This window comes from Cyprinodon variegatus, unplaced genomic scaffold, assembly GCF_000732505.1.
Source record: "Cyprinodon variegatus isolate N-32 unplaced genomic scaffold, C_variegatus-1.0 Scaffold379, whole genome shotgun sequence".
Lineage (NCBI taxonomy): Eukaryota > Metazoa > Chordata > Actinopteri > Cyprinodontiformes > Cyprinodontidae > Cyprinodon > Cyprinodon variegatus.
In genome coordinates this window covers 726,439-741,313 of record NW_015150832.1, presented here as the reverse complement: position 1 = coordinate 741,313, position 14,875 = coordinate 726,439, and the positions used below count along the sequence as shown (strand labels likewise).

The window sequence follows — 14,875 nt, the reverse complement described above, 5'->3', positions numbered from 1 at the left end:
AAAATGAATTGAAAGTCCCCACTGTGGCAGTGTGTCATAACACACGTGTTTGTTTGTTAGTGTGTGCATGCATTTGTGGATTTGGTTATGTGATTATGCTATGTATGAAGACCAATGTGTATTTTCAATTAGAATAAGGTATTTTGTGAAAGCATCTCTTGTGTATGAAAATTAAATTTTAATCTTAAATATAAAATACATTTTTATGTCTTTTTTCATATGTTAAACACAAATGGACATATGTTATATTTTACCAGCCAAGACATAGATTGTGTCTTTTTAAAAAAATGATTTTTGAGCTCAATAACAGATTAACTCCGATTTTTTTTTTTTTTTTTTTTTATATAAAGTTTGTGCATATAGGCCTATTTATTTACATTTTATTATCAGATTCAGGTCCATCATCTTTAAAATTCCTTAGTAAAAAAGTATAAGTGTAACAGTGTCCTCGGGGTGATGAGACTCCCCTGTAGACCTCTAGGTTTTTTATATGGCCACGCCCATGCATTCATGCCTCGGCTTTCATTTACGCCGCGCTCTCTGCAGCCTACCTCCAGTCTGCGCAGGCCATCAGCTCGGCAGCACGTCCCAGCGCAACAGGTAAGGTCCCATTCGCGCCGCTCTGAGCCAGCTGTGGTTAGGCTGAATAAATATGTGCTAAAGTGCATGCATGCAACTCTATTCGCTTCTTCAAGCATGAGCGTTTTTCATTGCAGGAGAAATATTTGTCTTCCTTTGTGACTAATTTGTAAAATACTATTTGAACTTGTTTAAAACATATTTAAAGCCTGATGACTAATTTATTCAATTTTTAAACCTTTGAGTTTAGTTTTTTCTGTGAAAGAAAATCCTAATTTAAATTATATCATTATGGTTTTAAAGGTGATATATATTTTAATAAACAGTTTACATTTTACTTCTATTAAACTGCAATCTCTATAATCTTTCTCTTTTGATAGTACTAAAAAAATAAAAAAAATAAAATAACAGCTGGAAATTAATTAATGTGAAATTACTCTGTTGTTTATGTTACTACTGCAAATAATACAGTAAATAATAAAAGGGATGATGATAACAAGAATAAAATCTTCTTTGTTCAGTGTTGAAAATATTTTATTCTGTTGTAAAAAAAAAAAGGGATATCCAAATATAATAAGACAGTGATGAGTTTCTCCAACATGCATTATCTTTAAATAGTAAATGTTACATCAAAAAGTTATTAATAAGACTGAAATTGTTAGATTTGTTTTTCTTATCACTTAACACACTTTTCTTTTTATTACAAAATAACTCTGTGATATAGAACTAAGAATCTGGAGTTTTATTATTGATTTAAAAAAACAAAAACATTTATAAATTAGAATTCTAATTACAAGCTGTTTTGTCAAATGTGTTAACTACGGCTCATAGTGCTTCTTTGTGTTAACTGTATTAACAAACAGAGTATGAAAGGATGCAAACACTATTCCTTTAATGTATTATTTGTCTTTAATGAACTGAAAATATTTACGTTTTTGCACATTTTTTCAGACTACATTTTATATTCTTTTACAATCTCCCTTTACTGAATACATACATATACATTTCTTAGCTGTACTAATGCAATGCATTTTTATTTAAATTGTCTATGTAAATAATTTTGTTTTTTAATTCCTTGGGAATTTTTTTTAAGTACAAGTTAAGAACAGCTATGAAAATGACACATATTGTTATTAAGAACAATAGAACTCTAGTATATGTTGTTAAAATGTTTATGTTAATGTTTTGCATTTACTTTCATCTTATTATTTTTGTCTTTTCAATGAAAAAAAAATTAATATCTGCAGTGTGACGATCAGCCGTGAACATGAACCTCAATCTTCCAGACCAGAACATGCACAGCTCAAGCGAGGGCTGCCTAGAGGACGACAAACCTGAGGTAATGTTGCCCTGCTTCCGTAGAAACATGTTTGAAGAGCCGTTGGCCTCCTTCTCAAACGGATCCATCATCTCTCAGCTCCTCCGCAAGACAATTCACAACAAAAGGGCGCTGGATGATAACCATTTCTACCTCTCTGGTTCTCTGGCCGCTGCCGACTCTGGCCAAGAGGACCAGAGCAGCATCTCCTCACAAGACAGCACTGTAGAGGCCGTATCCCCAAGTGAGTCCGTTGCCGCTGGAGCCAGCCCAGAAGGAGAGCATCTCTTGGCAGATCATCTACAGGCCAAGAGAGCCAGAGTGGAGAACATCATTAGGGTCATGGCTGGTTCTCCCAGCAGTAGGCAGCTCTGTGAGGGTGAGAGGTCTGATACAGAAGCCAGAGAAATTAGAGAGGCCAGAGAGTCCTGCAGGGAGAACAAACGTAAGCAAAGGTTGCCTCAGCATCAGGAGCACAGTACTGCAGGATGGCAGATGAACAGAAAACCAGGTAGCAGCAACAATGACAAGTTCAACACCAAGGAAGAGGAATGCCACAAGTTAAAGGAACAGCTGCACAGCATGCAAATGCTTCTGCGTCAACTCCAGGAAAAGTTCCTACAAGTTTATAGCCAAGAAGAAACGGTTTATGAGGCTGGAGATGCAGCAGGTGTGGAGTCTGAGCATGAGATCCTCAAAGAAAGTGCAGACGTGTGCTACGTAAGCTCTGAGGAGCATCTTGAGGCAAACAACAGTACAGTGACAGCACACTTTAAGGACAGGATCAAAGCTGCTGATTATCAGGCACACCAAAGGAAAAACCCGAACTTCCAGGAAACCCTGAAGCAGGAGCTCTCCAAAGCAGTAAATGATTGCATTGACAGGGTTTTTAAAAAGGCCTCCTCCACAGATACGGACATGTCTCCTCAGCAGCGTGTCTGCTCATCTCCAGAGATCCAGATCAGCCTGGTTGCAGACAGGAAGAACACGCCCCCTGATTACTCCCACGCTGAAGAGACTCCTGTAAAATCCGGATCCTCAGAATATTGCGAGAGCACCAAGGGTCAAACCTCACAGGACCAGACAGAAGCACTTTCACTGGTCGTCCGCAAGCCCCCAGTGACCCAAGGGAGCTCAGTTACTCCAGCAGTGAAAAGGCCTTACCCCATGCATCAAACACCTTTCCAGTTCAGCTACACCCCACCTCTCCACGAGAGCCACATCCTGGAGCACCTTCTCAAGTATGGGCCCCATTCCAATTTTGGCACACTTCCCTGCATAGCCCCCTCAATGGACAGGACCTCCCCGGACTCGGTGGACCTTTCCTGGGATGCCATGGCCATGAGATCCAAGGTGTCATCCAGTCACTTCAGCCACCACCATCGCCCCTCCCCCATGGGAGCGGTGGCGGTTGATGGACTGTGTCTGCCCCATGTGAAGATGGAGAATGGCGAACTGCAGAGCCTGGCTGATAGAAACCCCTACATGTCTCTCAATATATCCTTTATTTCTAGAGAGTTAAAGAAGAGCAACTGAACACTTCTTGATTCTTTTTAAGTTCTCTGACATAAACACAGACTTCAAATAACTATCGGGACTTTTTGTAATATGCACCTAAAAAGTCACGCCTATTGTAGTAAAAAAAAAATTAAATATGTTTTTTACATAAATAGGTCAATACTTGGCAGACCCACTTTTGACTTAGCTTCAGATCTTTTTATGTAGGTCTCTACCAACCTATTTATTTTTTTTTTCTTATTTGCAAAATAGCACCTGAAATTTAATTAAGATTTAATTTCAGGTAGGAAAAATATTTTCCAAGGCAGTTAACAGAATCTCATTTAACTTTTATAAATACAGTAAAACATATAGTTGCTTGTTTTTTACGTGAATTATTGCAGCTACAATTTGGAAGCCGATTTTATTTTATGTTGCCTCAAACTGCATTGCTTTCCATCTAAGCATTTTATTAGATATTGTTACAGTTTATTGTGAAAGGCTTGAGGCCACCTGTTTATTTAGCAAAGAATATTCTATATGCACAATGTTTTCCCTTTATTTAGACCATGCTTTCTATTCTTTTAGTGCATCCATTTGAACAATTGCTGGTCGAGGTTCACTTCAACGCGGGCAGTTCCAGCAACAAACTTCAAGGAGAATTTTCCCTTTGATCTTACTAACCTCACAGAAAATTATAGCATCTTCTTTAATCTGAGCAGAGTAATGACTTTAAGTCTAGAGAAAGACAAATAAAAAGGAATACAAGGCTTTGATAAGAATTGCTGGGAACAAAAGCCAATTTTTCAAAGGCAGAGAGAGCTTCAGTCTCTGTTTCAGGAAGCATCAGGGGTTTTTTTCCCCCTCAGACTTGAAAAGGTGCAGGATCTATTTCTCCGTCATCAGAGTGATAGGGGTGCATCTGAAAGGTCACATGTGAGTGCTGGTGGAAACCACAAGTGCTTCCCAAACATAACACTTGAGCTCTTGTCTTGAGCATTTGTTATTGAATACATTTGATAGACTGAGAAGAAAACGACTGTCAGAAGTTGTTTTATAAGCAGAATTTTTTTTACTATATCTCTTGCATTACTATTTAAATAAGTTCCATCATCCCTAAAAAATACATTCCTTAGGTTCCTTCATTATATAGTAGTTTTCCTCAAATAATCCCAGAGGTGATGAGTTTGAGTTGTGGTCATGTTGCAAGGATTTAGAGAAGTATATTGCGTGGTGCCTTTTAGGATTCACTTTATCTTTACAGAGCAAAGAGCTCTGCTCCTCTTTGAACAATGCCACATAAATCTTTCATCCATACTTCCTTATTTCAAAGACAGGGTTCCCTCATAAATGTGAGGTGTTGTGACCTGATAAGAAGATATTATGACCTAAAGGCAGTGAACTATATAAAAAGAGTCAGAAGCACCTTTACTGCTTCAGCAGGACAATTTTGGGATAGAATTAAATATGTCTAATATAATGGTTTCTTGATAATTTTAGTGAGTAGTGAAAGAACTAAGCTATTCAGCTTAGACATGGGCCTTTAATGGATGGTATCATAATAATTGTATGGCAGTCCGTAATATAAATATCACGGCATAATGGAATTAAAATTTGAAGTTAGAAGAAAAACAGGAGTGCATTTAATCAGTGTTATTTAAAACAGAAAAGCTATATTTTTTCCTACTGCCTTTGGCTAAATGTAGTTGCAGTATTCACATGCAAAAAAAATCTGCTCTTTTTTGGGAGAAAAAAAGAAATCTACCGTAATAGGCAGTTTAGAGGTTGTTTAATTTGGGTTTATATCCTCAGGTATCCTGCCGCTCTTGTCTGCTGTAACATTAAAACGCAGTAGCTTGATAGGAGCAGTGAGATTGTGGTTTCGCAAAATGATTTTCCATGAGATTTTTAAACTTAAATTTTATTTCTGGTCATTTTTTTCTTGATGTTTGTTCCTGCAAGTGAGGAAATCATCTATCAGTCTCCTATCTGGCTGCTGACCTGCAGTGTGCAGCTGGCAGAGATCGCAGAGGGTTAGTTCTTTGTTACTGTGTCCTGCATCACTCTGTCTGGCATCGAAGTTGGAATATTTTCCTGGGCTAAAAAAAAAAAATGCAACTATCTAAAACCTTGGCTTACCTTAAATTGAGAAAAAAAAAGCAGAAGAAGAGAAGGGGTTAAAAATATATATTGCCTTGCAAAAGTATTCATACCTTTTTGCTGAAGGCCTTAACTTCAAAGTATCCAAATGGATAGAATCTGTAAATAAAAATGTCTAGACACAGTTCTATTAGAATTAGGCCTAAATTTTAATAGGGCCATCTTAACACATAAACACACTGACCGAAACCATCAAAGTCCTGCTTTGGCTGTTTGTTTACTACTGTCGTCAAACTAGAAGGTGAATTTTCCATCTGAGGCTCAAGTCTTTTGCTTCCTCTAACAGAGTTCATCACAGCATTGCTTTGTATTTAGCTCAGTCCATCTTTCTACCATCTCTGACCAATATCTATGTCTATGAATAATATTTCTACCTTTTGGTTCTGCTATCATATTTTTTTTTCTATTTGGGCCATATGTTAATTGGCTTTTATATATAAGTTAGAATGTTTTATTTCATTCAGTTTTGATCTGAGCAGAGAAGCTTCTTCCACATCTTTACTCTCTCACACCTTGTGGAAAAACTCCAAACTGGTGATTTTTTGCTTTCTTTCAAAGATCCAAATATAAGTGCATGACTAAAAGCTGTCCTGTTGAAAGAATCTCCTATTTCATGTGTGGAAGAAAGGCGTTATTGCAGAGCTAAAATAGGCTTATTGGCTGCTTCTCTGATGAATCCTTTGTCCAAACAGCCAGTTGGCTTAGGTCTACGGCCATATTTCATTTGTCATACTCCGTTTTTTTCCACTGGTTAAACAATCATCTGTCAAATGTTCAAAGCGTGACATAATGCACACTCACAAAATATTTCACCCAATTCATCTAATTCCCAGTTACTTGTTTTCCTTATAATTTTAACCTATTAGAGAAACCTTACATGATATATAGTAATTTGTTTAGTATAGCTTGTTTTTCTAAATACTTAATTGTTAGGTTAATGAAATGAATAATATTCAAAAAATACTCTTTATTTCACAAAATGATTGTGCATCATATAAGATTTATTTTATTGGTGTGTTTTTGAATTATTCATAAAAAAGTAGAAGGGAATTTCTTATGTAGTAAAATTACATAAATCTTAAGATTTGGGTGAAATATTTTTTATTTGTGTATATAACTTAATCCTGCTTTAACATTTGTACAACTTTCTACGTGACATTTCTGCTGGGTTACTTTGACTTCACTAATCTTCCTCAAGAAAGCTCTCAGTTGGTCACCAACAGCTGGATTTATGCTGACATTGAGTAATATTCATTTAGACTTATTAACCAATTAGATACAGATAAACTCTTATTATTAATCATATGTTTTGAGGAGGATTTTAACGTATGGGTTTCAGACTAAGGTGATTCAAATTAAAATTAACACCACATTTTTCAGATTTTTGTCTTATTTAACAATTATGAATCTCTTTGTATGAGTCAGTGGAAAAAAACTCTAATTAAAATGCATTTAAGCTTATTTTGTATCATGTAAAATTGTAGAATAGAGATCCTAACGCCTTTGAAAAGTGCTATATATTATTTATCTAACAGTATGGCTGTTTTAACTGTTAAGAAAAAACAGCAGCATATGTCGTCTTTAAATCCCCCCACTTATATCCAGGAATCAGTGTCCCCTTTCAAAACATTTCAATACAAGCTGTCTTTACTCGTAGCCATGAAGTGCTTGGCACTCTAATTAAAAATCCCTAATCTAATTTGTAATTCTGTTTTGCCAATAAGCGCATGTTAGGGTCATTATTGACTTCCAAGTTAATGCCGAGCTGTTCTTTAGCAAAATTCAATTTAGCCCTAAGATGGAAGCAACACGATCCTCTCCTCCACTATCACTTTGCACTGGGTAGTGTCGTTGGCTTTAATTTTCAACTTTCCTTAACACCGACTCGAACATCCAGGAAGGCCTCACTCCAAGTCATCTGAAGAAGGCCAAGCTGATGTTCTTCTACACCCGCTACCCAAGCTCCAACATACTGAAAACTTTCTTCCCTGATGTCAAGGTAAAATGCTTACTGCAAAAAATATATAGACAAAGTTGTTTGACCTGCTTTTTAACCTCCAGTGTCTACCTGTCAGCGTGTGTTTGGGATAGAAATAATCAGCAGTGTGTCGGAGGAGAGAGACAAAAAGCGCAGAGGGTTTAAATAACAAAGCCGCTGAGCTGCTAGTTTGTCCTGGGGGCAGAGGGAGATACAGGGGCATTCTCTCTTGGAAAAAAAGCCTCTCCAGTCAGCAAATGGAGTGACAAAGGACTCTCTAGACAAGGCATTGCTATTGAGTGTCAACACAGAGTTGGTATTAGAGACCTTTGCAGATGTGGCGAGGCGGTCAGCTGGTCATAAAGACAACATCCTGTGTGTTTTTTTTAGACCCTACCCTGTTCCTTTCATTTTTCTTTCTTCTGCTGTTTTTCTTTTCACCCTTTTATGTGGACCATCTCCATCAGTTTTCCTCCCAGAATCTTCCATGCCATTCTCTTTTCTATCTCTCTCTGGGATCCAGGCGCTCATGTGGGCCTCTACCTCTCAGATGAGCTGACCCTTGGGTCAGAAGGGGGGATGCTTCTGCTGCTGCAGCCCTGCGAACGTCTCCTCCTTGCCTGCAACCCAACGGTGGGAAGTGGCACCAGACAAAGGGGCACATAATCCTAGTGTCTGATTCCATCCTATCAGCCGAGTCAATGAGAGGGAAGCTTCCTTCTGTCCTTATGTGCTTTTGCTTTCTCATTCACCACACCAGAAAGAAGAAGCGTCTTTGATGCTTGCCCAGCCCTTAGGCATTTTTTTTTCTTGTCTTTCTGGATGATGAGATAGAATAACAGGACTAATGTCAAGACTGAGTTAAAAAACACAAGCCTGACAGATGTTGTTTTGCTCATTGGTGGGAAAAGATCAGAGCAATTAATATCTTAACATGACTGACTTAGTGGCATGTTGACCTACAAATATGGTGGATTTAAGAACTGTGAAAACTACCGTTCAAAAACAGCTTTTTCAACATTTAATGATGTGTAAAATATTACTTGTATGACTAAACTAAAAAAAAAAACATGTCTGCCCCAAAAATGTTGTGATGACAGTCATTTTGCAGCTTTAGAATATAGAGGACCACACTCCATTTGGACACGCTGTCTAACTGGAGTAAACTTTATAATCTAAAGTGCAAAAGTCTTGCAGGGAAATACAATTAATTTATTGTGGCTATTTTTTTTTTCTTCATTTCCCAGTTCAATCGCTGCATTACCTCTCAGCTGATCAAATGGTTCAGTAACTTCAGAGAGTTTTACTACATCCAAATGGAGAAGTTTGCACGCCAGGCCATCGCTGAAGGCATCCGCGATGTCAAAGAAATTACTGTCAGCAGGGACTCTGAGCTCTTCCGGGCGCTGAACATGCACTACAACAAGGCCAACGATTTTCATGTAGGTGTCACTCAGCAGTCATCACACAGTTAATGTTGTGGTTCCTTTTGTTTGGCTGTGCAAGAAAGTTCTATTGTTTTTTTTTTTTTTTCTAAATAGCTAGTTGTGGTTAGCACTATTGAAACCAATATTAGAAGTTAAATCGTGGTTGGTTGAAGAAAACAAGGCTCGGTTGGAGTCTTTGCATTTTAATGCTTAAGTGTTTTCTGGTACTTCTGTTCTATGTCAAATTCACTGCAATTTTTTACAGTTGGCTGTGGTGTGGGCATATGGGCATCGTTGGTTGTGTTATTTGTCTCTGTGCAGTCCCTGGGATAATCTGTGCAATAAGGTTTAATACAGAAAATTTGATAAATGAAGCTACTGCAATAAACCCATATGTAGACCTGTTTCAAATAACAGTGCAAAGTAGTGTGCACTTTTGAAGTAAAATAAATAATGATACATAATTTCCAACATTGTATTAGCATGAACCTGAACAGTGTGGACTGGATATGCATTTCAATGTTGAATGCAAAGACAAGTCTTTACCAGCTTTACATATAAGTTGACTGTCATTTCTGCCTTTAAGCTCAACTTATTTATTTATTTATTTTTTTTTTTTTACAAAAAAGCCCACTTTTAGTTTGATTAGATGCACAGCTTATGGGAAAACTATTTCCATATTCAATTTCATATATGACCTTTGGCTGTTTTCTGTAGCCGTTGAGAGATTATCTTCCAGGGAAACTTCTATTCGGTCCCAGCCATATTGAATCAGCTCTGACTAGTTTCTCTGTCCCTGCAGAAGAACAACATCCCCACAGGATGATGCTGTTACCACCATGCATCATTGTGTATATTGTGTTAAGCGTGATGTGTTGTAATGCTTTTCTTTGATGCACAGCATTTTGTATGCAGTATAGAAAATTCAACTTCATTCTTCTTGTTGCTTAAACAATGTTATTCTTCTTTCAGCTCTTCCATTGAGGACAGATTACAGAATTAATTAAATATACCAGCTCAGTGTGAGCTGTAGGTCCTTGTAACTTAATAAATCATCTGACCCTACATTTTAAGAGGATGAAAGGAAGTTGAATACAAATGCAAGTAACACTTTTCAGGTTTATATTTGCAAACACTGTTGAAAAATATGTATCCCTTTCCTTTCAATTTAGTGTTATACTTTACTTAGTGTCTGTCTATAACATAAAATGTAAAAAAAAAAACATGAAAAAATTGTTAGTGGCAGAGGGTTTCAAAGGGTGTGATTGCCATGCCCTTGGACTATCTGAGCTGTATTCTATATTACAGAAGTCAAGTTAGTGTGAACATGTTTGACTGTGTTGGTGAGCTATTAGTGTCATCCTGCACCTGTGGCTGGCCAGCTCTTACTAGCATTATCCAAACTCCAGAGTGATGCTTTATCAAACTGTGGGAAGAGGAAGCCACAAAATCCTGCTAAAACAACTCAGGATTAGAGGACCTGCACGCCTGAGTGGGGCAGAGATTGCTACTGATGCGGAATGCTGAGAAAGATGCTGTGGATTCCGATGGAGAAGGCTATGTGGTGGGAAAGGGATGTGTCCGTTTTCTTTACCTTGGGACCAAGACATTCTTTCCCAGGGATGCTTTTGTGTCAGGAGATGAGGGGAAAGAAAAATAACTAATGCAAACAAGTGTTGGGCAAATTTTGCAAACAAGTTCAGGTTTTCTTCCATTAGTCTTTGCATTTAAACTTAATTTATTGAGGTGGTTTCATGGAATATTATGTAGTAATACTAGCTCTACCACAATGTGAGCAAAAATCTTTGACTTTTTCCCCATATTCTCTACCCTGCCTTTCATACACACACTAGATCTTTTTCAATTAATTTTTTTAACCTTTTTTTTTGCAATAAAAACTCTGAAAGATGTGACTTGCCTTTGTATTTAGTCCCCCTGCGTCAATGCTTTGTAAAACTACCTTTTGCTAGCACAACAGCTGCAAGATTCTAACCTGTTGGCTCATCTAAAACTTGAAAGTTTTGAATATACTTTTTTTTCAAAGTAGCTCAAATTCTGTTTGTTTTTTGTCTTTTTCCCCCCAAGTGTTAATGCAATAATTCATCTATGATTAAGTCTTTGATTTGGCCTTTAAATTTTTTTGGCCCTTTAGCAACTTTTTTTTAGGATTGGCTATATTTCCCTTCATCCAGCTTCCCTGTCCTCATGGAAGAAAATAATATGTTCAGCATGGTGCTGCACTCAAAATATTTCAGTATGAGAATTGAGCTGTCACAGATATATTTAGTGGTAGCTTCATTTTACATGATTAACACCTTATTTCTGGATTTTAAAATTACTTGTCCTGTCAACAGATTCCTCCTTTTGAGCTGAAGCTTTCTGGGACTCCTTTGGAGATCTAATAGCCGTTTCCTCTGTTGAATTTAGACCATCTGTAAAATATATGAACCTGGATTTCATTTAGAGGTGTCAGAGTAATTATTTATTATATCTCTGATATTTACAAATCAAACTAATGTTTTGTTGCTTGAAGCTTAGCATAAAGTCGTATTCCTTGGTGGTAGTTACTGTAGGCTCAAGAAAACAAGGCTTTATAATGAAAGAGACTTTCAATTGAAGGTTAATGACTGCTGCGATGCATTTTTAGAACCTGTTCAGAGTACAAAGAGAAAGGCTTGCTTTCATCAGCCTGAGTGTTTGAAGAAATGCTCTACTGGTCCTCATTCTACGTTTTTAGAAAAAGCAAATATGAGACCGTTTGGTCGCAGGACTTTACATAAAAGCTTCTTCAACACTTCGATCCAATCATAAAATATCCTGTTTTCCAGGTTCCCGACAGGTTCCTGGAGGTCGCTGAAATCACCCTGCGTGAGTTTTACAACGCCATCTCTGCTGCCAAAGACTCAGACTCCTCTTGGAAAAAGGCCATTTACAAGGTGATCTGTAAGCTAGACAGCGAAATCCCAGAGGAGTTCAAGACATCTTCCTACCTATAGATTTGTTTGTTTTTTAAAACTTGTACAGAGGATTAGGATTGTGATTTGTCTTTTGACAGTGTTACTTCATTTCTTCTGGTATAATTTAGTGAGGTGAAATATAGATTAAAGACATTTTAAAAGAATTGTATCCCAAATGTGAAATTTTATGCTCTGCTTTGTTAAAATTAGAAAATTAAATAGATATCTTTTTTGTTTTTGATGGTTTTTGTGTTTGTAGCTGTGTTAAAAAGAATAGCAAAAAGATGTAATCATTCATTATCTAGTTTATCACCACTCAATATGGATAATAGTTTGGTTTCTGTTTTATCCTAAAGATCTTTATCTAAAGCAAAGATACATGCACTGCTGTTTTTTTTTTTTTTTTGTTGCATAATTTATTAATGTTCTTTCTGTATATTGTTAGCCTGTCTGCTTAGTGTTGTATTGGTTGAATGCAAATTACATGTGAAGGTAAAAACTCTGTCTTATAAACAATCATATTTCACAAAGAGGATGATTGCTACAATTAAAGATGCACTAAATTATAAAGAAATAAAAGTCTGTGGTTTTATTTAAAAAAATAAAATAAAAAGGAAAACATCAGCACATATTTAGAAAGACCAACCTAGTAAATGTTTTTAGCTGTAAAAGCTTTATGAGTCCTGCTTCCATTCCCCTAAGGTGCCTCTAATCCACGTTCAACAACCAGCTGTTAAACATTGCCCGAACTATGCCATCACATTGTTCACGGAAGCCAATTCAAGTCAACTTTCTAAGGCCTGCATTCATTGTGCGGCCGCTGCGGATGTGGACAACTGCCATGTCTTAAAAACAGCCACAATGCATTCCCTCCTCATGACTAATGCCCGAGGTGACCTCATATTGCGGTTGTGCCACCAAAGCAAAATTCCAGAAACCCTGATGACTCTTCTTCCAGGCTCTGGCATGAATCAAACTCATGCTAAAGTTCAGTAATGACCCAAACGGGGATTCCTTGATATTGTCTGTTTTGAAACATGCATATTTTTACTGAAATGATAAAATAGTTGGTAATAAATTGTCTTCATATCATAACTGGGAGTGTCTTTAATTTGTATCAGTCTGAGAGAAATAATTCTGCTTTCTTACTCAATTTGTCTATTGTACTTTACAAAAGGTTAATAACCATTTGATCTCATTTATAATTTGTCACTTGAAAACATCCTCACATGCTTTCATGTATGAGTGAACAACATAAAGCATTGCATAAGTTTAAAGTGAAAGGAAGATATAATTTTTTTTTTTACAATAAGAAATGGTTACTGCAAAATTTCTCAGAGTATTGCCCCTTCTGTCATTGAAAAATGGATAATGTCACATCTTTAGACCCAACAAAATATGAAAGTTAAATAAAAACCTATAAGCTGGGCATGGGCAAGGAGAGAATAGATAAGAAGCATCCAAGAGGCACTTTGGAGAAGTTGTAAAGATCCACAGCTCAGGTGAAATAATCTGTTGATATTGAAAGTGTTGCTAATTTAACAAACAGATCTGGACTTTATGGAAGAGTGGCAGCAAGACAGCCAGTGCTGATATTAACCCACAAGACCTCTAGTTCAAAATATTATATGTGCATTGCACATCCCACTTAATAATGCCCTTTTTGTAAGGAACATTTTCCATAAAAGAGACAGAACAGTTACTTAAAACTTAAGGGGAGTTAGACAAACCCAGGAAAAGATCCCTTTAGATGTAAAAAAAAAACTGAAACTCAGGCAAAGGTTCAGCTTCCAGCAAGAGAGGGACCCTAGACATAAAGCCAAAGTTGCAATGTAATGATTTATATCAAATCATATTCGTGCTATAAAATGGACCAATCAAAGATGTTCACTTATTCCAGCTGAACTTCACTTATCCTGTAAAGTATAGTGGACATGCATTCTACTGCAGTCTCTAAATGCGCAGAGCTGGTAATACTACGTGCTTTAACTGAAAGGTGGTTATAGATGTAAACCACACTGTCTACGTAGATGGTTGTTAGAAACCTTAAAACTTTTAAGAAATTTCTCTTTTCTTACCAGTTTTTGGCTGATTGGTAACAAAATGTAAAAAGTACTACCAAATAATATGCTGTGGTTGCTGATGGGTTCCCAAATAAAATTCTCCTTAGAGTCCAATTCAACTTTAAGTTTGTTCTCCAAATTGAAAGTTCTAATGAAAGACTACAATGGACATTAAATATAGAATAAAGAGAACTTAACAATATTCACAGCACAGAGTAGTTCTACTAAAGCGCACACTTTCATCACCCCCTAAACCCAAACATTTAATTGAAAAAAGCTGTTCGGCACCCAAGCACCAATTACATCAGAAATGATAACATTAAGGAAATTAAAACATTGGTTGGACTGGCTGATGACAAAGACTGGAGACAAATAAACCTCACTAATCTTTTAATAGACATTTCTTTTCAATTACATCAGTCTTCAGCAAATTGATTTACATTCTCCAACCCAATTAAAATGCCTCTGATTGAACCAAAGTGCTTTGTTTGAATTAATTTGTTGTGTGACATTTTCTGAACAAGAATTTGGTCATCTCTGATATAATGAAGGAAAACAAATAACGTTGCCTTCAGTTGGTCGATCGCCTCCAGCACGATATGAAATTATTTTCTGTATTAGAGGTTCTCAGATAAAACAGAGCATCCTTTGTAATGAAGATGAAATTGAAAGTAAAAAGCAATGGACTAAATTAAAAGAAAAGCACTTTGGACAGATGCTTTTTTTTCTACTTGTTTGACCTTTTTGAAATTCATAATATGAAATATGCTGATGGTTTGAATTGTTTGAAGAAATAACAGAGTGGGCATAAACGCAGAAGAGTTACAGCATCCTCTAGTGAAATATTGTTGTAATGCATGACTCAACTAAATAGTAATGCATCTTAAAGTTTAAAG

The 14,875-nt window shown here is 36.7% G+C and overlaps 1 protein-coding gene across 2 annotated transcripts; it reads left to right on the top strand.

Moving 5' to 3' along the window:
* The first annotated feature begins 532 nt into the window (after positions 1-532).
* On the top strand, positions 533-12,519 carry LOC107092373 (prospero homeobox protein 1-like). 2 transcript variants are annotated; one of them, XM_015386825.1, is made up of 6 exons: positions 573-600; positions 1,827-1,918; positions 1,997-3,394; positions 7,446-7,553; positions 8,780-8,974; positions 11,788-12,519. In XM_015386825.1, exons 2-6 carry the CDS (start codon positions 1,847-1,849, stop codon positions 11,953-11,955), a joined length of 1,941 nt encoding a protein of 646 aa, XP_015242311.1. In that variant the 5' UTR covers positions 573-600; positions 1,827-1,846; the 3' UTR covers positions 11,956-12,519. The 2 variants fall into 2 exon arrangements, with proteins under 2 accessions (XP_015242310.1, XP_015242311.1); XM_015386824.1 differs by having other exon boundaries at positions 533-600; positions 1,827-3,394; positions 11,788-12,516.
* The last annotated feature ends 2,356 nt before the right edge of the window (positions 12,520-14,875 follow it).